Here is a 22,878-nt window from a genome sequence, read left to right as displayed (position 1 = left end):
CAGAAATCGTTTAAAAAAGTAGCAGGGTTGGGGTCAGTTGGTCCATTTAAATTTAGGAGTGCTATTGATTTACAATGAGTCATTTTAACCATTGAATTGGAATTGCATGATCCCCTCAAGAATATACTGTACTTCTGGTGGGGGTACAGGCTATGATATTCAATCATCTCAGTGACATTCTTGTTATCTTAGTTCTGAGGACACAGACAGTCTCAAATGCGCAGTCAGCTGGAATTTGGGGTGTAGACGTTCTAAATTTGGACAGGAGTCCAGCCGTTTCCTGACTCTGGGTGTCTCCCTGCTCAGAATTCAAGGAAAACCCCACAAAGGGACATGTTTATAGTTCAGTAGGTCTGGGGTGCATTGTTTGGGATACAATGCCTGGTCTGACTGGAGCCAGCCGACCAGCCAACCCCTCAGATCAAACGACAGGCCAGGGACCAGGATGGGCTGCCCACTGTTGGCCACAGGCCAGTCTACAGGGACATGTCTGGGCACGTGCACTGTAATCACTCTCATTTGGGCTACAGACGTGCAGACTGGGTCTGGGTCATTGAGTGGTGATCATGATGTGAGGAGAGGTATTAATTGAGTGTGTCCTCAACAAAAACTGCCTACAAGTTAGTCATACAGTGTAAGATCTCTGAAAAACCTATGTATGAAGGTCATTGCTGTAACTTTGTGTATTTCAAAGATGAATGTCAACATTCTCTAACATTCCCATCTCAGTTACATGGTTTAATATATCCAAAGCATTACACAAAAATAGAGCACCAAGTTTGTTGTTGAGTCCTACCACCATAAACATGTCACATCCTCCCTCTAGTTCTAGTCAAATCACATTTTATTTGTCACATGCGCCAATAGAACAGGTGTAGACCTTACAGTGAAATGCCATTTGATTAGCTGTTCAGGAGTCTTATGGCTTGGGGGTAGAAGCTGTTAAGAAGCCTTTTGGACCTAGACTTGGCGCTCCGGTACCGCTTGCCGTGCGGTAGCAGAGAGAACAGTCTATGACTAGGGTGGCTGGCCTTTGACAATTTTTAGGGCCTTCCTCTGACACTACCTGGTATAGAGGACCTGGATGGCAAGAAGCTTGGCCCCAGTGATGTAATGGGCATTGCGGTCGGAGGCCGAGCAGTTGCCATACCGGGCAGTGATGCAACGAGTCAGGATGCTCTCGATGGTGCAGCTGTAGAACTTTATGAGGATCTGAGGACTCATGCAAAATCTTTTCCGTTTCCTGAGGGGGAATAGGCTTTGTCGTGCCCTCTTCATGACTGTCTTGGTGTGTTTGGACCATGATAGTTTGTTGGTGATGTGGACACCAAGGAACTTGAAGCTCTCAACCTGCTCCACTATAGCCCCGTCGATGAGAACGGGGGCGTGCTCGGTCCTTCTTTTCCTGTAGTTCACAATCATCTCCTTTGTCTTGATCACGTTGAGGGAGAGGTTGTTATCCTGGCACCACACGGCCAGGTCTCTGCCCTCCTCCCTATAGGCTGTCTCATCGTTGTCAGTGATCAGGCCTACCACTGTTGTGTCGTCGGCAAACGTAATGATGGTGTTGGAGTCGTGCCTGGCCATGCAGTCATGGGTGAACAGGGAGTACAGGAGGGGACTGAGCACACACCCCTAAGGGGCCCCTGTGTTGAGGATCAGCGTGGCAGATGTGTTGTTACCTACCCTTACCACCTGGGGGAGGCCCGTCAGGAAGTCCAGGATCCAGTCGCAGAGGGAGGTGTTCAGTCCCAGGGTCCTTAGCGTAGTGATGAGCTTTGAGGGCACTATGGTGTTGAACGCTGAGCTGTAGTCAATGAATAGCATTCTAATGTAGGTGTTCCTTTTGTCCAGGTGGGAAAGGGCAGTGTGGAGTGCAATAGAGATTGCATCATCTGTGGATCTGTTGTGGCGGTATGCAAATTGGAGTGGGTCTAGGGTTTCTGGGATAATGGTGTTGATGTGAGCCATGACCAGCCTTTCAAAGCACTTCATGGCTACAGACGTGAGTGCTACGGGTCTGTAGTCATTTAGGCAGGTTGCTTTGTATACAGTGCTTAACTTTACATATCACGTTTGAACTTTTACCCATGAGTTTGAGTGACCATGACACTGACAATACATCTTACTACAAAAATATAACATGATTAAACTGTAAATGACATTATACTATACAACTACACATTCCTTATACTGTGTACAAACTTTCAAGACCCAGTTTCTTTCACTGTAATCAGATTAGTTATATTTCCTCAACTAGTTATTCTGAGCCATCTGAGGGACATTACAGTAAATCTAATCTAGTATGTCTGAATTATTATGGACTGTCTAGGACAGAAAGGGAGTGGAAGGTTTTAAAGAGGGAAATTGTGTGAGATAAGCATTATCTTGTATTATTGTTTCAGTGGCAGATTAGATCTATTTGTCAACCTCTCTGATACTAGTGTTACAAGGCCAACATGTCCAAGGCTCAAGTCCGGAGTCAGACTCAGTGACTTCAGGAAAATGTTAGAGACTTGAGAAGAGAGGGATACTGGAGTGCTTTTACAGTTTCCTTTTCATGGTGTTTATTCAGAGAGTTGTAACCTGTAAAACACTTTTTATATATATAATAGAATAAAATAGAATAGAATATTGATATTTTATAGTAAATTTGCGGAATGCAGTAGCTTTTATTTACTGTGGTCAAATTATCTGACTGGATTTACACAGTTTGAGCTCAAGATTCAGCTCAGAGAAAAGGTCTGTGTAGAGGTTGTTTTACTTATCAACATTCTTTGGCAAATGCAGAAGGCTGGAACACCATGGTGTAACTCACAGCATTAGAAACAAGTACTAAATCAAGACCCATTGTATAATGCAGGGCCTAATGATTGACTGTATTCATTTGGATTTAGCCATTTCAACCTCCCCATACCTCTACTACACAACAAAGAATGGAGTGATTCACTTCACCTACCAAAGGGCATGCGCTTAGACAACCACTGTGACGGCAGTTATTCAATGAAGAATTTAGTTTTCCACTAGGTTCACTAGTCTTGTGATGTTGTACTTTGTTGCAGTGTAACATAACACTATCTAAGAACTGTGAGGAATACCTTCATTTGTCCTCAAATGTAACTATTATATTTTTGTTGGAGGTATAGTGATTTGTAAAGGCAAATAGGCTATAGAATGGATACCAATTAACCCTCCTAACAGACAGGTTTCCCTTTTATAGGAACAATAACATACATTGTTTATTGATTATTTTGAAGTTCCACTATGATTTACTTTCACAATCCATAGAGTCCTCTGATAAAAGAACATGGAGCTTTCATTGTGTGTAAAATATGTGGTGTAACAGTAATTGTGTTCATATCAATTGGCTGTTGGTCATACTAAATAACTCTGTGTATATAATCTAGGCTTCCGTCGGGCGATATTTTGATGTAATCTGGCCCCTGTTTGCAAATGAGAATTCCAGTTGCACAATGCACGCCACTGCAGTGTTTTCACTCACTGTGGGCGGTACACACTTCGACAGCAAGTGTGCTCAGTGTCCCGGGCTATTATGATCACAACAATGGAAATCAAACATTGTGTTTTTCTGGAAGCCACTTTAGATGCTATGTGTGATTATGATTAGACTCAATATATACCCTCATCTACAGTCTTGGAGAACAGACACAAAGCTCGGAACCGATTATTTTGTGTTGTGGTCCATAGGATAAACTTTCGCTCTCAAGTCTTGACAATTGGCCAAGCAACATTTGTGTTTGAGCAAAACAAACAGAACCATTGTGTATTTTCCCCTTACCAATACCCATAGCTCATCTGACATTACACTCATCTCTAACCAACGTCTATCTAAGATAAACAGGCCACGTGTGGGTTTGGACTTTGCACATAAGCTATGTACCGGTGGCTATTCATAGGAGCTAGGTTCATGTCCTAAGCTTAATTTATATCATATTTGGTCCTTTGCACCTAAATTCTCAAATACAAAGTGATCAGGGCCAATTGAGAATCATATGGAACCAATAATATTAGTCTCATAATTGTTCTCAGCTATAAAGAAATTATGTTCATTGTTACAGTTTGAATTTCAATGTAATGTTTTGATTTGTAATGCATAAACAGACACAGTTATTCTCTATTCTATACGAAAACTTCTCCATATATTTCATTTCAATGTTCATTGTTCTCCCCTGGATGCCTCCAATGTTGACCAAAGGAACACCTACTGTGGACACTGGTTGCTGAAAATGGACATTGACCACAAAACAAGACAGCTGATATGTATTCCTGTAAGACAGTGTGTATGAAAATAAGAAAGGGTACAATAACAGTAGCCTGTTTTTATATATTCTAAATACAATATAAAAAACAGTTCCCAGAATATACAATTTCATGAAGTGCTCGTCATTCTCACATGCACATAGCCTATCAACTGATAAACACCACTAGTGAAACCTTGTATGTGAGGTATGCTGGTGGTGTGTCGAAGCCTTACAAGCCATGACTAACTTCTAAAGGTGATCATACCCCATACCACAATGTAAACACATACAATCTCAGTATGCAGAGAGCAGCATAGGTTTGTGGCTGCAGGAGACACGTTTTAGGATTGCCAGGTTGGCTGTTCAGACAGATCCCTGATGATTACACTAACTAATTACTCTTTTAATCCATTGTCTGTAAAATACATCACAACAAAATGTAACATTACCTACATAACCAACTTATCATTGATACAACAGTCAACAGGTGGATAAATTAAAAACCTGTCAAATGAATCAATTTGCAGGTACCCAGTCCCCCTGTCTGAAATTACATTAATTGAGTTTTACCAATTTGGAATAGACCTTCTTCTCCACCAATAGGCAAGAAGGGTGGCATGCAAATTAATCTGTGGGAAATGTACTCCTTTGCGTCTTCAGAGGAAAGCAAAACTTCACAAACTCTCCGCAGACAAGGCAACGTGAACGTCGGGGACGTGGAAATCAAGAGGCTAAAGTTGTAAAAAAACAAATACACATGCAACCTATTTTCACGCGGTTGAACTTGAACTTGTGTTGCCAGAATACAAGAGAGGAGTACCAGTGACAATTTGTGGAAAACATTTTAAACTTATCCCGGTGCCATGGGAAAAGGCATGAAGACGTAAACAAGGTAACAATACTATCTGATTGAGACATTACACATTCTCAGAACCGTAGAAGGCTATCCGGGCAATAATGGAATATAATATAAAATAATATATAATATTAAAGGGGCAATCTGCGTTTCAAACAATAACAACCCACCTATCCCGCCACAGTTTGTGTAAATAGCAGATGAATGGGGCTGGAGAAATCAAATTCATAGACAGAGCTATGGATGAAATGGACTGACTATATAAAAAATGACTTTTGAGGCTATACAGTGTTTGTTTATAGTTACATTGTTTACAAACAATGGAGTAAAACAAGCTTATATTTTGGGTTCTGATAGGGAACGGCAGTTGAACTAAGCTCAGAAGGCATTTATAAGTTATATTCTTCAAGAATCGATGGGTAGAGATCGTTCATTGAAAATAAAAAACTGCTTATCCTTTAATAAATACAAATTATAAATAATAGGAGTTTGATAAAACAGAATTCTCATCATATAAATAGCATAGGTATAATTGTATATAATATTATCACAACAACTAGATATCACACATGAGGAAAATAAAATAATGCTTAGAAATAAAATACAAGCCAACCAACCCACCGATCACTCGCATTTGCCTTGACAGCTCGAAAACCCCGCCCATCTGACGTCATTTTCCGCTCCCGTTTCTTTCTCTCGACTTCGGCGGTTTTGTTCGCTGCGTAGCTACGAAAGGGTTCAATTTAGCTTCAACTGTCGATCTGCACCTCGGCTTTGATGGAATTTTTTCTTTCCTATAGTACCCCCGCCACTCTTTGAAAATTCCACCTAAAAGGAAAAAACGATCCACCCCAAATATTGGGTTTTATTCTCACGTAAGTACCTATTAGCTATCTAGCTTGCTAACTGGCTAGGTAAGTGGCTAACGTTAACTGATCAAGGAGGGAAAGTAGCTAGTGTTAGCCGCAGTTAGCTAGTTAGGCAACGAACGAACTAGCTAACGACTGACTGACTGTCATTATTGTCGTCATTCATCAAATTTATTTAGCTAGTTACTTTAGTGTACTAGAGATTATCATAGCTAGCTAGCCAACTGTGCTATCTAGATAATTAACATATTAGCTACGATTACTTTGAAAACGTTATCATGGTGTTTCTAGCTAACTAGCTAATCCTTAGACGCCATATAGGACTGTTAGCACTCGGAGTCTAATTTACAGCCATTTCTCACACAGGGTTAGCTAATGTTAGCCTGCTGAGTTGGCATGTAATGTAAGTTAACGTTAGCTGGCTAGCTAGCTATGGACGGTTTGTTTTGACATTTCAGTGTTTTGTTATTTTGAAAACACAGCAGTGGTACAATCAATAGCTATTTAGTTGAGGTTGGAACTTAGTTAACAACATTTGAACATATTAGACAACATAAGGTACAACGTGGCACTTGAATTCATTTTCATTGTAGAATTTAGAAATGATTTGAGATCATGAAAAAGAGTATTTCACACCTGTTTAGATGTTATACGCTATGCAAACCACCAGTGCCTAACAATCAATTAACCAATGTCTTGTTTTACCATTCAATATTTAATTTGATCTAATATAATCCTCAGAGCCAGTTTAGCCTCTCTTTCCTCTTGACTCAACTGTATCATATTGTGTTCTGTGCAGGTGTACAATTACTACCCAGAGGGCTTAGGGGCGGCTCTCCGCCGAGAGCCGTTCGACTTCAACGCTGAGCCACCTTGGGATCCTAGCTGATAGTGGGGGAGCTCCATCTCCTAACTCGTCCATGTGAGTAGACATCAGGTCACGTAGGAGGAGTACTGATCTCGGTACAGTTTAGCCTTTTAGATCATAATAAATATAAAATACTATGGACAGGGGGACCCTGATCCTAGATCAGCACTCCTACTCTAAGACGCTTTGTGAATACAGGCTCAGGTCACGCTGACACCATAATAACCCAAATGTCCTTGTGGTGACTGTTGTAATAACAATTGCATAGTGTTGGGCTACTTTTATCTGATGCTCTCTGTCCCTGTTGTTACTGGTGACTGGTTATATCCAGCAACAGAGAGGAGGGGCCACTCAGCCATTAGTCATAGTTGTAACACAATGCTTCCCGTCTTCACCTATAACCTAAATATTATGATTTCTTTGTGCATGTCATGTGGTAAGCCTACTGTTAGATTTGTGATACGTTTGTATTTCCTCCCAAGTCTTTGCCCCAATGAAGTTGGTGGTCTGTAGAGTTAAGCAGTTTTCCAAGTTGCACAAACGTTATTGTCCATTAACCAAAAAGAGACCATCATTTGTGACCTTTGATCTTTTGTCTTGGTTGTAGTGGGTTGTTGTCAGGGTTTTCACAGACTGCTGAGATGTTGTTTTAGTCATGCCACGGCAGGCCGGTGTCTTGGAGCTGTTCCAGCTTGCTATCATGAAGCTGTCTCTGTTTTTGAACTGCCAATACGAGGCTCCCAGCCACAGAACAGAGACAGGGAGACACACAGCACCCTCATGATCACAATAGTCCAACCCAGCTCAGCGACACTGCACCCCTCTGTTCACAGACAGTGGTCTGGTCCTGCCGTCAGACATTGCAGTCTGTGAGGCCAATCAACCAGACATTGTGTCTCTGCACTGCACCTCAAACACCGAGTGCACATCTGGCCCAGACCCAGGCTCACAATGCTCTACTGACTGACGCATTATGTAACATTATCGAAAGCAGAGATCTGTCATCCCATGCTGCTGGTATAATGCCATCAAAAGAAACCTTTATGGGTCACTGCCAGTGGGATTAATGCTAATTGTCGGGAGTAATTGATGGTAAAGTAAACGAACTCCATGCCCCAGAGCTCTTGTTTTCACAGTGGCTGTCCAGACACCCAGGGCTCCCCCATACGCAGCCCCGTAACGTGATTTCCACCTCGACCTCTGAATGGCTGCCCTCACAAATAGCTTGGTTCACAGCGAGAAACCATCCTAAAGGCTTAACTGGTCCAACTAAGTGTAACATGTAGAGAAAAGTAGGCCAACTGCCTTTGCCCTTTTCTGTAAAAGAATTCCCTATTTCTTTCCCACCATTTTTGTAATGATTATATGGATCTCATTTTCCCCATCCACTTCAATAGTTATATTTCACGCTGCCTCTCTTCCTGTGTTTTCCAGTTTGCTGCATACTATCTAGGACCCCAAGGGCTCAGAGAGAGACCACTTTACCCAGGGGCTCAGAGAGAGACCACTTTACCCAGGGGCTCAGAGAGAGACCACTTCACCCAGGGGCTCAGAGAGAGACCACTTCACCCAGGGGCTCAGAGAGAGACCACTTTACCCAGGGGCTCAGAGAGAGACCACTTTACCCAGGGGCTCAGAGAGAGACCACTTTACCCAGGGGCTCAGAGAGAGACCACTTTACCCAGGGGCTCAGAGAGAGACCACTTCACCCAGGGGCTCAGAGAGAGACCACTTCACCCAGGGGCTCAGAGAGAGACCACTTCACCCAGGGGCTCAGAGAGAGACCACTTCACCCAGGCAAAATTCTTTATGATTAGCAGACAACAGTTGAGATGAAGGGACTAGCTGACGAACCAAACTACTCCGTCGCCCTGCTGGAGGGAACCACGGCCCTCAGCGACGTGGTTGAGAATCACATTTATGAACAAACATTGGTAAGTACTGTAAAGAGACATTCTCTGTACATTAAAATACTTGCACGTTTTGAAGTCTTGCTACTTTATAGCGTATCAAAGTTGTGCCCATGGAAATGACAGAAATAGATTGATAAATTCAAGCAATCACCACTTAAATATATTGATTCAGGATGTGACAAATACAATGCTGCTGTGTAAAACTGTGTGCCAGTCTCTTCCTACTTGGTTGAAGTGGCAGGTTAATGAGTCATTGTGCCTGCTGACCACGCTCTATATGCTTTCAATTCACACCAGTGGAAAAATGAGGTTGCGGATTGCTCTTATGTAATTGTATGGTGTTTGATGAGCGACAGTAAGAATAATCAGTCATTGTGTACTTGACAGATACAGGTGAATGACATTATAGCATCCCAGACAGCCAGTAAACCTGATGTCATGTTTTTCTTCCTCTCTCAGGCTGAGAAGAATGCGTTCTTCGTGGCAGACTTGGGGGTCCTTATGAGGCAACATGTTCGCTGGCGAACCCACATGCCCCAGATGCGTCCCTTCTACGCTGTCCAAGCCAACAGTAGCCTGGCTGTCATTGAGATCCTAGCTGCTCTCGGCACTGGCTTCATCTGCACCAACAAGGTGCCTGCAGTGCTCTCTCCCACTACTATAACACTGCAATAGCATCACAGACAACCTGTCCAGATCAAATCACATTTTAGTGTAGGCTAACTTACGGGTCCTTTTGCACAGCTTTAGGATGTGTTTTTCAGTTAAATACATTTTTATAGATGCATCTCGTAACTTCCAATGGCTTACATCAGTTGCAGCTTCTCACAGCTCTGTTCAGGATCAATTTGTTGGGCCAATTACTGCTTTATAACTGCTTCATAAGTCAACTGGCCTCTACTCACAGAAAATAGGAAGGAGCACCATCTAGTGGAGAAATTTCTCGCTGCCACAGTGCATTGCTCCTTCACAACTTAGAGCTGTAATACCAATGTTGTTGTTTTTGTGTCTTTTCAGTATGAGTTGGAGCTTGTGCAGGGCAGTGGCGTTCTCTCTGAAGACATTATTTACAGTGGTGTGTGTAAGCAGCTCTCCCAGATCAAGTACGCAGCTAAGAACGGCATCGACTTCCTGGTGTGTGACAACGAGGCCGAGCTACGCAAGATCGCTCGGTGCCATCCCCGTGCCAAGTAGGTGTCCATGTAAACTGTTATTACAACTGTTATTAAACTGTTATTTTAAAAGTCCATATTTCATACTCTCTACAATACAACTACAATGGCTATAGATATGAAATACCTAAAAATAATAATCTCTCGCCGTCTCTGCTCAGACTGCTGCTGCAAGTGGCCACAGAGGCTTCCAGCGAGGGTGAGGAGATGGGCATGACGTTTGGCTCCAAGCTGAAGGACTGCAGACACCTGCTGGAGAGTGCCAAGGAGCTAGGCCTGCAGGTGGTGGGGGTCAGGTGAGTCCTTCTGCAACACCACCCTTCCTCTCTAGTCATTGTTCATTATTATATTCTAGTTTTTTCTCTCTTATTGTCTTTTAATTATGGGCTAATAAATTAAACTGTGCCTGTATGTCCAATACTATTATCACCCTGAGAAGAAAATAGTTTATTGTATCATCAGAGATTGACCATCGGACAATTAGCAGTATTTTTTGTTCAACGCGCAGCTCACACCCGAGATCAATAGGAAATAGTGGCTAGCGCTCTGCTCGCGCTGACCAAAAGTTAAGCTTCCCATTTAGCAGCTTTTAAAAAAGCGCCAGTGTAGCCCCTGTTTGGCTACCTGAATTCAGTTTTAAAAAATCACCTGCCTAATGAGGCTGCCATAAATTGGCCGTCTTTCACTTAAACAATGGGGATGAACCAGACAGATCCGTTTTAGGTTAGGCCTAATGGAATTTTTAGCAGTTTTGTTTTCATTCTTTTCTTTATCACTTTGGGCAACCTCAGAGCAGGCTCAACTTGCCTGACTGCTCAGTTTACGTTCCTCAGTCAATCTCTGATCATATTGTATTCTCATTACGTCATCATTATCCCCATGATGCAGGTTCCACATTCCCAGCTCCTGTGACGACCCTCAGGCCTACAATCATGCAGTGTCTGACGCTCGCTGTGTCTTTGACATGGGGGTGAGTTAGCTAGTGCTTACATTATGGGACTTTGAATGTGCATAATATGTGAAGGAACCTGTTATATTTTGTTTTGAAGTTTACAAGTCTTTTTCTTTAATGTTGTTTTCAGGAGGATATTGGCTTCAGAATGACAATCCTGGATATTGGAGGTGGATTCAGCGGCTCAGAGACTCAGCTGAAACAGGTCATTATTGTATAATAGTTAGCTCGTTACATAATGCTGATTTAGATGGATTACTTCAGCTGTATTAATACATGATTCAGTCAGTCAATGGTCACAAGCCACTTCACCCCATTCCTGACGTCAGGCCTGTACCATATTATTATTATTTTTTAATATTACTAGTAATGTATTTTTCCAAAGGAAAGCCTTCACACAGCTTTCCTTTGAATTTGAGCAAATACACACACTCTCTCTCTATTGAATGCCTGTTAGGCTGAAGGTGCAGTTTTTTTCCTCTGGTAACAGATTAACAGTGCAGTCAGGCCGTTGTTGGACCTGTACTTCCCTGCATCGTCTGGCGTCTCCATCATGGCAGAGCCTGGCAGTTACTACGTGTCCTCCTCCTTCACCCTGGCTGTCAACATCATCGCTAAGGAAGTAGGCGCCCGGGATCTTCATGGCAATCACGGTCAGTGGCAGTACCTTCTCAATACCTAGCATATGAAGTCAAATGCACTTCCATGGTGTGGTGGGCTGGTCAAAATCAGTGCTATAGTAAACGTGGTTCAGCAGACCTAGATGCTCCAGCAGACCAGCACATACCTGTACTACTATTGTGTCTTATGACTGTTGTTTGCCATACCTCTTTACAGATGAACCATCTCCCAACGATGAGCCAGAGTTCCTGTACTACATGAACGATGGGGTGTACGGCTCTTTCACTAGCAAGCTAGCAGACAATGTGATTCCAGCCCCGGCTCTGCCTAAGGTGATTTTTTTGCTTCAGGGCTTAGTAAACTAAATCTCAAACAAAATGACAAATGAAATGACAACGATTCTGCATTTCATGATTTTGCATCACCAAGCAAAGATTCAGTTCAATTCAATTTCCCGTCTCAAACACCCTGTAGTGAATATTAGGCTACATCCCAAATTGAAACCCTATTACCTATTTAGTCATTTTAACCATGGCCCATACGTCTCTCTAAATGACTCTCTGTGTCCCTGGATGTTCCAGAGCGGTGGGTCCGAGGAACCGGTGTTTGCCAGCAGTCTGTGGGGTCCGTCGGGTGATGAGCTGGACCAGGTGGTGGATCAGTGTCTGCTGCCAGAGCTCAGTGTGGGAGACTGGCTGATCTTCAACAACGCTGGGGCTTATAGCCTGGGCCCTCCGTCCACTTTCACAAATTCACCCAGACCCCCCGTCTACTACACCATCTCTACTGGAGACTGGTAAGAGACAGACGAATATCAGGGTCAGGCTGGCACTGTCACTGTTTGAAATGGGAAGCTGTTGAGTATTTGATTTGATTTATTGGTTGAGGTGAGTTTCCCCCATTTTAATGTATGTAAAGTTCTTACACCATCTGGAAAAGTGTCCATTTATTTATTTGGGACCTACTGATATTTATTTTAACAGTTGTATGCTGCCATTGACTTTGTTTTTTCTATATTGTTTTGGTAGTCTTTTGAAGTGAAGAGAATGCTTTTCAACAAGTTTTGTTTGTTGTTAACAGGTTTGAGATGCAGGACGCTGGTATCACACAGGACATCAGCATGAAGAACTTCTCTCTGGTCCCCTGCTTCCTCCACTCCGGCCAATCAGACGAAGCCCTGTCTGTCCCAGCTTAGGCCAGTTGAACCAACCCCATGTCTCTGCTGTGCTGACCTCACCTGGTCATCATTCCAATGGGAGGAAAAGACTGAATGGTGCTTGCTGGCTGAAAGCTTTTTATTATTAATTTCATATGGAATTGAGCTTTTTGGGGGGGGGGGTCGGCGGTCGGCAGACTGAATTGTTGATGACAAGCCCTATACAGTATGTTGTTGGCTCTCTCAAGGAATAGCACAGGTGTTCTTTCCTTTCCACATTCAGTAAAATAGTATGCAACAAAATGGATGAGTCTGTAGGGATGGAACTCCTACCTGTGTGGGTATCCCATGCGGTTACAGTTTACAAATAGTAAATACATAAAATGGAATTTAAAAGTTAATATTTGAAACATGTATTATATTGCCTATATGTCTCCTTTTGCCAGTCTTGTAAATTCAATTGTCTACCTACTCAAAGTGAAGCAGTTGTTTATTTTAACAAAACCTGATGTTTTAAAGCCATTTTTGGATGCTTCGCTAAAAACATATTTATGTATATTTATGGTTTTATTTGTTGTGTCGTTTTTTTTTGGTGCTATGAATCTGATCCCCTGACATTTATGATCAGTCAGTATTTAAAAGGGGGCATACTGTAACTAAATGCATCCCAAATGACACCCTATTCCATATTTAGTGCACTACTTTTGACCAGAGCACTATCTAGGGAATCGTGTCATTTGGGATGCATATAACAGTACAGTGCCTCAGCTCAGATGAAGGGGAACTCCATTTGACTCAAGCAATATGAGTACAGAATGTCATTCACCAAGCATCTCGTTGATGGGGAGCTTGCACTCACACTCTAAATATAGACCATCTTGAGACAATTATCATAATGCAACATTGATGTTTCATTTGTTTTTTTAAATCCCTGTTCCTTCCTTACAAGTCTCTCTGGAAAGAATTGTGCAACATCTGTGAATTGGTCTCCAGTTTTGCCTAAAGTAAATTAATATAAAAGCTCTCGTTGACTGAATCATAATGTGTATGTGTTGTTCTTGCTGGTAAAATGTGCATTTTCACCCACTGCTTAGTAACAGTACTGTTATACCGGTAACATGAGTCACTATACCCGAACATACTCAGTGGCCAGTTTATTGGGTACACCCATCTAGTACCGGATCGGACCCCCCTTTGCCTCCAGAACATCCTGAATTCTTTGGGGCAGGGAAACATTGCTCAATTGGTATCAAGAGACCTAACGTGTGCCAGGAAAACATTCCCCACACCATTCTGCCACCAGCCTGTACCGTTGACACCAGGCAGGATGGGGCCATGGACCCGTGCTGCTTACGATAACTCTTGACTCTGCCATCAGCATGACGGAACCGGGATTCGTCAGACCAGGTAAAGTTTTTCCACTCCTCAATTGTCCAGTGTTGGTGATCGCATACCCAGTGGAGCCGCTTCTTGTTTTTAGCTGATAGGAGTGGAACCTGGTGTGGGTGTCTGCTGCAATAGCCCATTAATGACAAGGACCGACGAGTTTTGCGTTCTGAGATGCTGTTCTGCACACCACTGTTGTACGCAGTTATTTGCCTGTTTGTGGCCCGCCTGTTAGCTTGCACGATTCTTGCCATTCTCCTTAGACCTCTCATCAATGAGCAGTTTTCGTCCACAGGACTGCCGCTGACTGGATGTTTTTTGTTCGTCGCACCATTCTCGGTAAACCCTAGACACTGTCGTGTGTGAAAAGCCCAAAAGGCCGGCTGTTTCTGAGATACAGGAACCGGCGCGCCTGGCACCGACGATCATACCGCGCTTAAAGTTGCTTAGGTCACTCATTTTGCCCATTCTAATGTTCAATTGAACAGTAACTGGATGCCTGTCTGCCTGCTTTATATAGCAGGCCACATGAATCGGTCTCTGTAGGAGCGAACCATTTTCGGAAATGTGGTGTACCTAAAAAACTGGCCACCGAGTGTATATTCCACTAGAACAGGGTGTGTTGTCTATTTTCGACCAAGGATAACAATGTTTAGTAAATGGTTGTATGTTTACACTACACAGAAAGTGAATGCCTCTCAATGGAAGGAAACTCCGGTGACCTCATCTACTATTCAGTCACAACACAGCCTTGAACTGACACAGATACGTGCCCAGACAGGGGTATACTACAAAGCAGGATCGATGAGCTTTGGGCCGCTAACTTTAATAAACAACCAGAAATAACAGTTGATTTTCTGGTTCATTAAGAAAGCTAAATATACATACGCTATATAGTATGTGGACACCCCTTCAAATTAGTGGATTTGGCTATTTCAGCCACACCCGTTGCTGACAGGTGTATAAAATCGAGCACACTGTCATGCCATCTCCATAGACAAACATTGGCAGTAGAATGGCCTTACTGAAGAGCTCAGTGACTTACAATGCAGCACAGTCATAGGATGCCACCTTTCCAACAAGTCAGTTCGTAAAATTTCTGCCCTGCTAGAACTGCCCCGGTCAACTCTAAGTGCTGTTATTGTGAAGTGGAAATGTCTAGGAGCAACAACGGCTCAGTAGTGAAGTGGTAGGCCACACAAGCTCACAGAACAGGACCGCTGAAGCGCACAGCGCGTAAAAAAAATCATCTGTCCTCGATTGCAACACTCCCTACCGAGTTCCAAACTGCCTCTGGAAGCAACGTCAGCACAAGAACTGTTCGTCGGGAGATTCATGAAATGGGTTTCCATGGCCGAGCAGCCGCACACAAGCCTAAGATCACCATGTGCAATGCCGAGCGTCGGCTGGAGTGGTGTAAAGCTCGCCGCCATTGGACTCGAGCAGTAGAAACGCATTCTCTGGAGTGATGAATCAAGCTTAACCATCTGGCAGTATGATGGAAGAATCTAGGTTTGGCGGCTGCCAGGAGAACGCTACCTGCCCCAATGCATAGTGCCAACTGTAAAGTTTGGTGGAGGAGGAATAATGGTCAGGAGCTGTTTTTCATGGTTCGGGCTAGGCCCCTTAGTTCCAGTGAAGGGAAATCTTAACGCTACAGCATACAATGACATTCTAGACGATTCTGTGCTTCCAACTTTGTGGCAACAGTTTGGGGAAGGCCCTTTCCTGTTTCAGCATGACAATGCCCACGTGCACAAAGCGAGGTCCATACAGAAATGGTTTGTCGAGATCGTTGTGGAAGAACTTGACTGGCCTGCACAGAGCCCCAACTTCAACCTCATCGAACACCTTTGGGATGATTTGGAACGCTGACTGCGAGCCAGGCCTAATCGCCCAACCTCACTAATGCTTGTGGCTGAATGAAAGCAAGTCCCCGCAGCAATGTTCCAACATCTAGTGCAGTGGTATTCAACTCTTACCCTACTGGTTTTGTTTTACCTAATAATTAATTGCACACACCTGGTGTCCCAGGTCTAAATCAGTCCCTGATTAGAGGGGAATAATGGAGAAAAAAAAAGCTGTGGAAGTGGCTTCGAGGTCCAGAGTTGAATTTGAGGGATCTATTGGAAAGCCTTCCCAGAAGAGTGGAGGCTGTTATAGCAGCAAAGGGGGGACCAACTCCATATTAATGCCCATGATTTTGTAATGAGATGTGACAAGCAGGTGTCCACATTATTTTGGTCATGTAGTGTATGTGTTATTGGTTGTTGAGCCAATTAGACCATGCCCATTTCAAGTTAATTTTTCTAAAAACTAAAAAAAGGCAAGTTAGCTGGCTAATTCCTTTATCTTGCTTTGTAGTATACCCCTCAGTTCAGTAACGCAACACATACCCTCTCACAATTCAACACAAATACAACAAACTAGTGAAGTTTTACACCTTTTATTTCACCTGTAACAAATTAATAAAAATGTTTAATTTAGTCAAGTTAAATATACAAACTTTTCTCTTAACATTCTTTCTTTGGCCAAACATAATTCTCATGAATATTAAATATAGTGGATTGAGCACATTCAGTAGGTAGAAAAACAATTAATGCACAAGATCTAATAGTCAAGCATAGTTTTGCAATCCATAACAACGGTAATTTACTTATTTGATAGGCTCAGAGATTCTGAAAAATAGTCTATTTATGGCTCTAGTTGTTTACAGATTTGACTTCTACATTTCTGTGCCCTGCTCCACACTTTGGAGGTTGCCACAGAAAGAGCTGACAGTTGCCACCACCACAACCACATGTAAAGAGGTTTATCTTGTCTTGTCAGTAGTTCAAAGCACAGTTGTAAACAATAATATTTGCATAATCTTCAACAAGTAAGAGTTCATCAAACTCAATGTAAAGGAGTAAAACCCTGCTATCATTCATCACACATTGAAACGCTAATAACAACATAATCTCTCAAGTGGACCTGAATGAAATATGAAATTGTAAGTCAAGAAACTGTAAACACGTCTAACAATTCTATAGTTCTATAAGAATTCAACATGTAATTAATTGCATTGATGTGCATTGAAGTCTTCAGTGAGCAGTATCACAGTGAATGAGTTCCTTCCTATTTAATGAAGAACCAGCTTATTCTACAGTGTCTTTAAGGCAACAGTTTGTTCAGGGCAGAGAACGAAGGAACGGTGCCAAAAACACTGCATGTGTAACATCACCGCTGTGACGGACTCCCACCTTCTTGGTGGCTAGGTGTCGACGGGCGTGCTTGGCCAGGTGGTCGCTACGCATGAAGCGGCTGTGGCACATGGGGCAGGCGAAGCGCTTCTCTCCCGTGTGGGTTCTACGGTGGCGTGATAGCTCGTCGGACCGGGCGAAGCGTCTCTCACAGCCTTCCCACCTACACTTGAAAGGTTTCTCACCTGAACAGAACACATAGAGGAAAGACTAGTGTTACACAAAAACACACAGTCAGCCATACAGGCCAAGAGGGGGGATTACCTGACCTTGTTATTACGCCATGTAAGGAGGTCTTTGAACGTTGTGCTTTTGTGCAATTACAGCACCATTGAAGTAGCAAGAGGAGGCCAAAGAAAATAACACTAACTTTACAAAAACCTGAGATAACCTCTGTTGTTATTTCTACAATATGTAATGCTTGTGTTACTTGTAAAGAAAAAGGCAACTACCTGAACTTGTAACATTTAAACCTGACTCCCCACCAGCCCTGTCTTACCTGTGTGAGTCCTCATGTGGGCCTTGAGGTGGGAGCTCTTAAAGTAGGTCTTGCCACAGTCCTCGTGGGGGCAGATATGGCTGCGGACTCTGGACACCTCAGCGGGCTGCGGGCTGCTCCGCTGGACCACTGAGGTGAAGCCTGGCGCTGGGGCGATGGCTGGCAGCTTGGTGCCACCAGGGGTCAGCACTGACGGCTGGATCGGGACAACTGGCCGGGGAACCAAGAAGATGATAGGGCCCTTTGTCACCTGGTCACCCATGAAGAAGACTGAAGGAGGATCAACTGCTACTGACTGTTGTTGGTGACTGGTGGTGGTGACCATTGGAATATGACTGTTCGCTGCAGTAGGCACAGCAGGTAGTATCTGGCAGTAAACCGGAACAGGAGAAGGAGAAACCCCACAGTTGACAGGGGACACCGATGTAGGCTGGTGGAATTTACCAACAGAGGCTGGCAGAGTCACAGTTACCGGAGCCTGGGTGGCAGCCGGTGCAGCATAGGAGTCAAGGGGTGTCATGTTCCCTTTGGAGTCCCTGTCAGATAGCCTATCTGCCAGGGGGTTGTTGCTGCTGTCTGGGCTTGGCTGGGGCTGATGGGGCCGGGGTTGGGGTAGTCTGTGCTGCAGGGGGGCGGCTGGACAGATGCTCCAGCTGCAGTGCTGTGCATCTGCAGTGTGACGGATCACACTGGTGGCCTGTGATCGGGGCTGGCTGACTGTCTGTGTCAAGCCCTGCTGTTCTGGCCGTGGGTTATGGCTCTGGCACCAGGAGGTCTGTACTGCCACTGGATGCTGCAGCACTGTCTCTGGAGAAGGATGACTGTAAATGGCCTCAGAGTTTGGCGGGCTGTATGGTGGGGTCATACACTGAGACGGAGGGCAAAAAGAAAACAAGGAAATGGTTACGAAACTATATAATCTCTACATTGTGAGATTATATTTATTATATTTCACTTAGTATGGAGGATTATCACGGTGAATGTATGTGACAGAACTTGAGAGAACACACACAAGTAACACAGGAAATTTACCAGAGACTCTCGGACCTCAGACGGGTCAAGTGAGAGACGAGAGTCATCCTCTGAGAAGTCAGAGGAAGGGGTCAGAGGTCGGAACTCTCTGTGCTTGAAACTCCTGGAAGTCCTGGCTTTCCTGTGGCTGTTCATGAACATAAGAGCCTCCACCGCCTCCATGTCTCCCTTGGCCATAGGGTGACACTGGGACTCTTCCTGGTTCTGACTGCCAGGGTAGTACAGCTCATCAACTTCCATGGTGTCACTCTGTTAACAGATAAAGGAATATCCACTGAGTGTACAAAACATTAAGAGCACCTGCTCTTTCCTTGACATTGACTGACCAGGTGAATCCAAGTGAAAGCTATGATCCCTTATTAATGTCACTTGTTAAATCCACTTCATTCAGTGTAGATGAAGGGGAGGAGACAGGTTAAATAAGGATTTTTAAGCATTGAGACATTTGAGACATGGATTGTGTATGTGTGCCATTCAGAGGGTGAGTGGGGAAGACAAAATATGTCAGTGCCTTTTAATGGGGTATGGTAGAAGGTGCCAGGTGCACCGGTTTGTGTCAAGAAATGCAACGCTGCTGTTTTTTTTACGCTCAACAGTTTCCCATGTGTATCAAGAATGGTCCCCCACCCAATGGACATCCAGCCAACTTGACACAATTGTGGGAAGCATTGGAGGCAACATGGGCCAGCATACCCGATACAGGACTATTAAGGCCTAGTGCACTACTTTTGTGGTAAAATATATATATACAGTGGGGAGAACAAGTATTTGATACACTGCCGATTTTGCAGGTTTTCCTACTTACAAACCATGTAGAGGTCTGTAATTTTTATCATAGGTACACTTCAACTGTGAGAGACGGAATCTAAAACAAAGATCCAGAAAATCACATTGTATGATTTTTAAGTAATTAATTTGCATTTTATTGCATGACATAAGTATTTGATCACCTACCAACCAGTAAGAATTCCGGCTCTCACAGACCTGTTAGTTTTTCTTTAAGAAGCCCTCCTGTTCTCCACTCATTACCTGTATTAACTGCACCTGTTTGAACTCGTTACTTGTATAAAAGACACCTGTCCACACACTCAATCAAACAGACTCCAACCTCTCCACAATGGCCAAGACCAGAGAGCTGTGTAAGGACATCAGGGATACAATTGTAGACCTGCACAAGGCTGGGATGGGCTACAGGACAATAGGCAAGCAGCTTGGTGAGAAGGCAACAACTGTTGGCACAATTATTAGAAAATGGAAGAAGTTCAAGATGACGGTCAATCACCCTCGGTCTGGGGCTCCATGCAAGATCTCACCTCGTGGGGCATCAATGATCATGAGGAAGGTGAGGGATCAGCCCAGAACTACACGGCAGGACCTGGTCAATGACCTGAAGAGAGCTGGGACCACAGTCTCCAACAAAACCATTAGTAACACACTACGTCGTCATGGATTAAAATCCTGCAGTGCACGCAAGGTCCCCCTGCTCAAGCCAGCGCATGTCCAGGCCCGTCTGAAGTTTGCCAATGACCATCTGGATGATCCAGAGGAGGAATGGGAGAAGGTCATGTGGTCTGATGAGACAAAAATATAGCTTTTTGGTCTAAACTCCACTCGCCATGTTTCGAGGAAGAAGTTGGATGAGTACAATCGCAAGAACACCCTCCCAACCGTGAATCATGGAGGTGGAAACATCATTCTCTGGGGATGCTTGTCTGCAAAGGGGACAGGACGACTGCACCGTGTTGAGGGGAGGATGGATGGGGCCATGTATCGCGAGATCTTGGCCAACAACCTCCTTCCCTCAGTAAAAGCATTGAAGATGGGTCGTGGCTGGGTCTTCCAGCATGACAATGACCCGAAACACACAGCCAGGGCAACTAAGGAGTGGCTCCGTAAGAAGCATCTCAAGGTCCTGGAGTGGCCTAGCCAGTCTCCAGACCTGAACCCAATAGAAAATCTTTGGAGGGAGCTGAAAGTCCGTATTGCCCAGCGACAGCCCCGAAACCTGAAGAATCTGGAGAAGGTCTGTATGGAGGAGTGGGCCAAAATCCCTGCTGCAGTGTGTGCAAACCTGGTCAAGACCTACAGGAAACGTATGATCTCTGTATTGCAAACAAAGGTTTCTGTACCAAATATTAAGTTCTGCTTTTCTGATGTATCAAATACTTATGTCATGCAATAAAATGCAAATTAATTACTTAAAAATCATACAATGTGATTTTCTGGATTTTTGTTTTAGATTCCGTCTCTCACAGTTGAAGTGTACCTATGATAAAAATTACAGACCTCTACATGCTTTGTAAGTAGGAAAACCTGCAAAATCGGCAGTGTATCAAATACTTGTTCTCCCCACTGTATATGTTTTATTCCGATTTTCAGCCGGCGCTGCAGCACCCTCAGCACCCCTACTTCCCGCGGCTATGGTTCTGAGGGCAAAAGAGGGGGTGCAATTCAATATTAGAAAGGTGTTCCGAATGTTTGTTATACTCAATGTATCTCATCATAATGTCATGTACTTATTCCCTGTGATTCATAATTATCCTTTCTCTGACTCCGAGGACACATAAGCTCATTGGACATGGGTTGAAATTTTATATTACAAAATATCAAATGCTTAAAGTGAAATATGAAATGATTTTTGTCAATGACTTTTCTGTCCATAAAGAAACAAAAAAAAATGATGATTGGAACAACTGTCATTATTCTTCAGCTGGTTAATAAACACAATGTTCATACTGTATCAGTAGCTTTTCTCTATACACGCTTCAGTAAATATTTAGATACCTAACACAATTGATTATTCTATTGATTTACTTGTCTACCAATACTAACAAAATATGTAAATCAGGGATGGGCAACTGGGCCTTTTGTAGGCTTGCGGATCAATTTCCAAAAAAGGGCCCCGACCCCCAAAAAATTAAAATGACTGCTGAGAGTTAGAATACACAAGACACAATTTCGAAGTTTGGTTGTGCATCAGCAGGTTTTATCTTGATATGTCAGTCACTGACAGTCACTCAATTAGCCATGTCTGCTAACACTTTTTTTAGCAGTAAATGAGTCTAGTCAGCTATCTAAACGTAGTAATCATGGCCGAATACCAACCAGGAACAGAGGGCACGTGCCCAGGGGCCTTAACCTCCAGGAGGCCCCCAATCATTTTGTTTGTCACTCTCACTCAGATATTATATTAACATAGCATTAGTCATGGTAAACTGTGTAGAATTGCAGGAAATTCACTTTAAAACTACTCAAATTTCTCTCCACCCCATGGCAAAATGAGTAGAATTGCATGAAATGTGTTAAGAAAATTTCAACATTTTCTCTGCCCTATGGGAAATATGTAGAATTGCTTTAAAACTGCAATATATTCTCTATAAGCAATGGCAAAATGTATAGAATTGCAGTAAATTAACTTTAAAACTAAAAAATGTCAAGTAAACAAGTAAAATGTTTTGCCAGAATGTTATGCTCGCTTAGGGCCAGCCCCGGCTATTGGTATAACGCATTTACTATAGTTAAGAGGGTTCAGTCATTTAACTGCACAAATGGATTGATTGCACAAATCAGTTGACTGCGTGTGTGGGTATGGATGTCGGTACGCAGACCCGCCAGCCACTCTGCCCGCTCATGATGAGTTCAGAATTTTTGTTGCCCATGTGAACAGTGAGTGATCGGCTAGTGTCTCCCAGCACTTTGACCTTTAACACAGCTACCCCAACACAGCTACCCCGCAGATGCACCGGGCGTGCTGCAAATACAAACGGTCCCACACCCCCTCCCACAGGCTACGCAGAGATGGGACTCAAATCTACTGTCATACAAATTCAACTACATTTCAATATCCACTTCATTAATTATTACTAAACAGATCTCACAAAGTTCTTCTTTTTTTTTTTTTTTTACATTAACCAACATGACCCTAACGTTAGTTGTTTCCTAAATACTTCAGTGAGAATGAGGATTGTAGCTACTTACATTATTGTGGTGCTGGACAAAGGATGACATAATTTTTCTCATATTCACTGTGTTAATTAAGTGGTGTGTAAC

At 43.4% G+C, this 22,878-nt stretch overlaps 2 protein-coding genes across 2 annotated transcripts; one reads left to right on the top strand and one right to left on the bottom strand.

Annotated features, from left to right (window-relative positions):
• Nucleotides 1–5,794: 5,794 nt before the first annotated feature.
• Nucleotides 5,795–13,705, top strand: LOC311140819 (antizyme inhibitor 1-like). Its single transcript, XM_084176058.1, has 12 exons — nucleotides 5,795–5,993; nucleotides 6,787–6,909; nucleotides 8,290–8,789; nucleotides 9,228–9,401; nucleotides 9,786–9,958; nucleotides 10,102–10,236; nucleotides 10,829–10,910; nucleotides 11,023–11,097; nucleotides 11,383–11,545; nucleotides 11,730–11,845; nucleotides 12,095–12,309; nucleotides 12,594–13,705. Exons 3-12 carry the CDS (start codon nucleotides 8,688–8,690, stop codon nucleotides 12,706–12,708), a joined length of 1,350 nt encoding a protein of 449 aa, XP_084032184.1. The 5' UTR covers nucleotides 5,795–5,993; nucleotides 6,787–6,909; nucleotides 8,290–8,687; the 3' UTR covers nucleotides 12,709–13,705.
• Nucleotides 13,706–16,485: 2,780 nt separating this feature from the next.
• On the bottom strand, nucleotides 16,486–22,878 carry LOC311140169 (Krueppel-like factor 10). Its single transcript, XM_084175113.1, has 4 exons — nucleotides 22,807–22,878; nucleotides 18,829–19,077; nucleotides 17,797–18,664; nucleotides 16,486–17,482 (listed from the first exon to the last, which is right to left on the bottom strand). Exons 1-4 carry the CDS (start codon nucleotides 22,846–22,848, stop codon nucleotides 17,226–17,228), a joined length of 1,416 nt encoding a protein of 471 aa, XP_084031239.1. The 5' UTR covers nucleotides 22,849–22,878; the 3' UTR covers nucleotides 16,486–17,225.

The sequence above is a fragment of the Coregonus lavaretus genome, assembly GCF_964263955.1.
Source record: "Coregonus lavaretus genome assembly, chromosome: 13".
In the NCBI taxonomy this organism is placed as follows: domain Eukaryota; kingdom Metazoa; phylum Chordata; class Actinopteri; order Salmoniformes; family Salmonidae; genus Coregonus; species Coregonus lavaretus.
The sequence above is the reverse complement of the archived record's forward strand: the minus strand, read 5'-3'. Positions and strand labels throughout refer to the sequence as shown.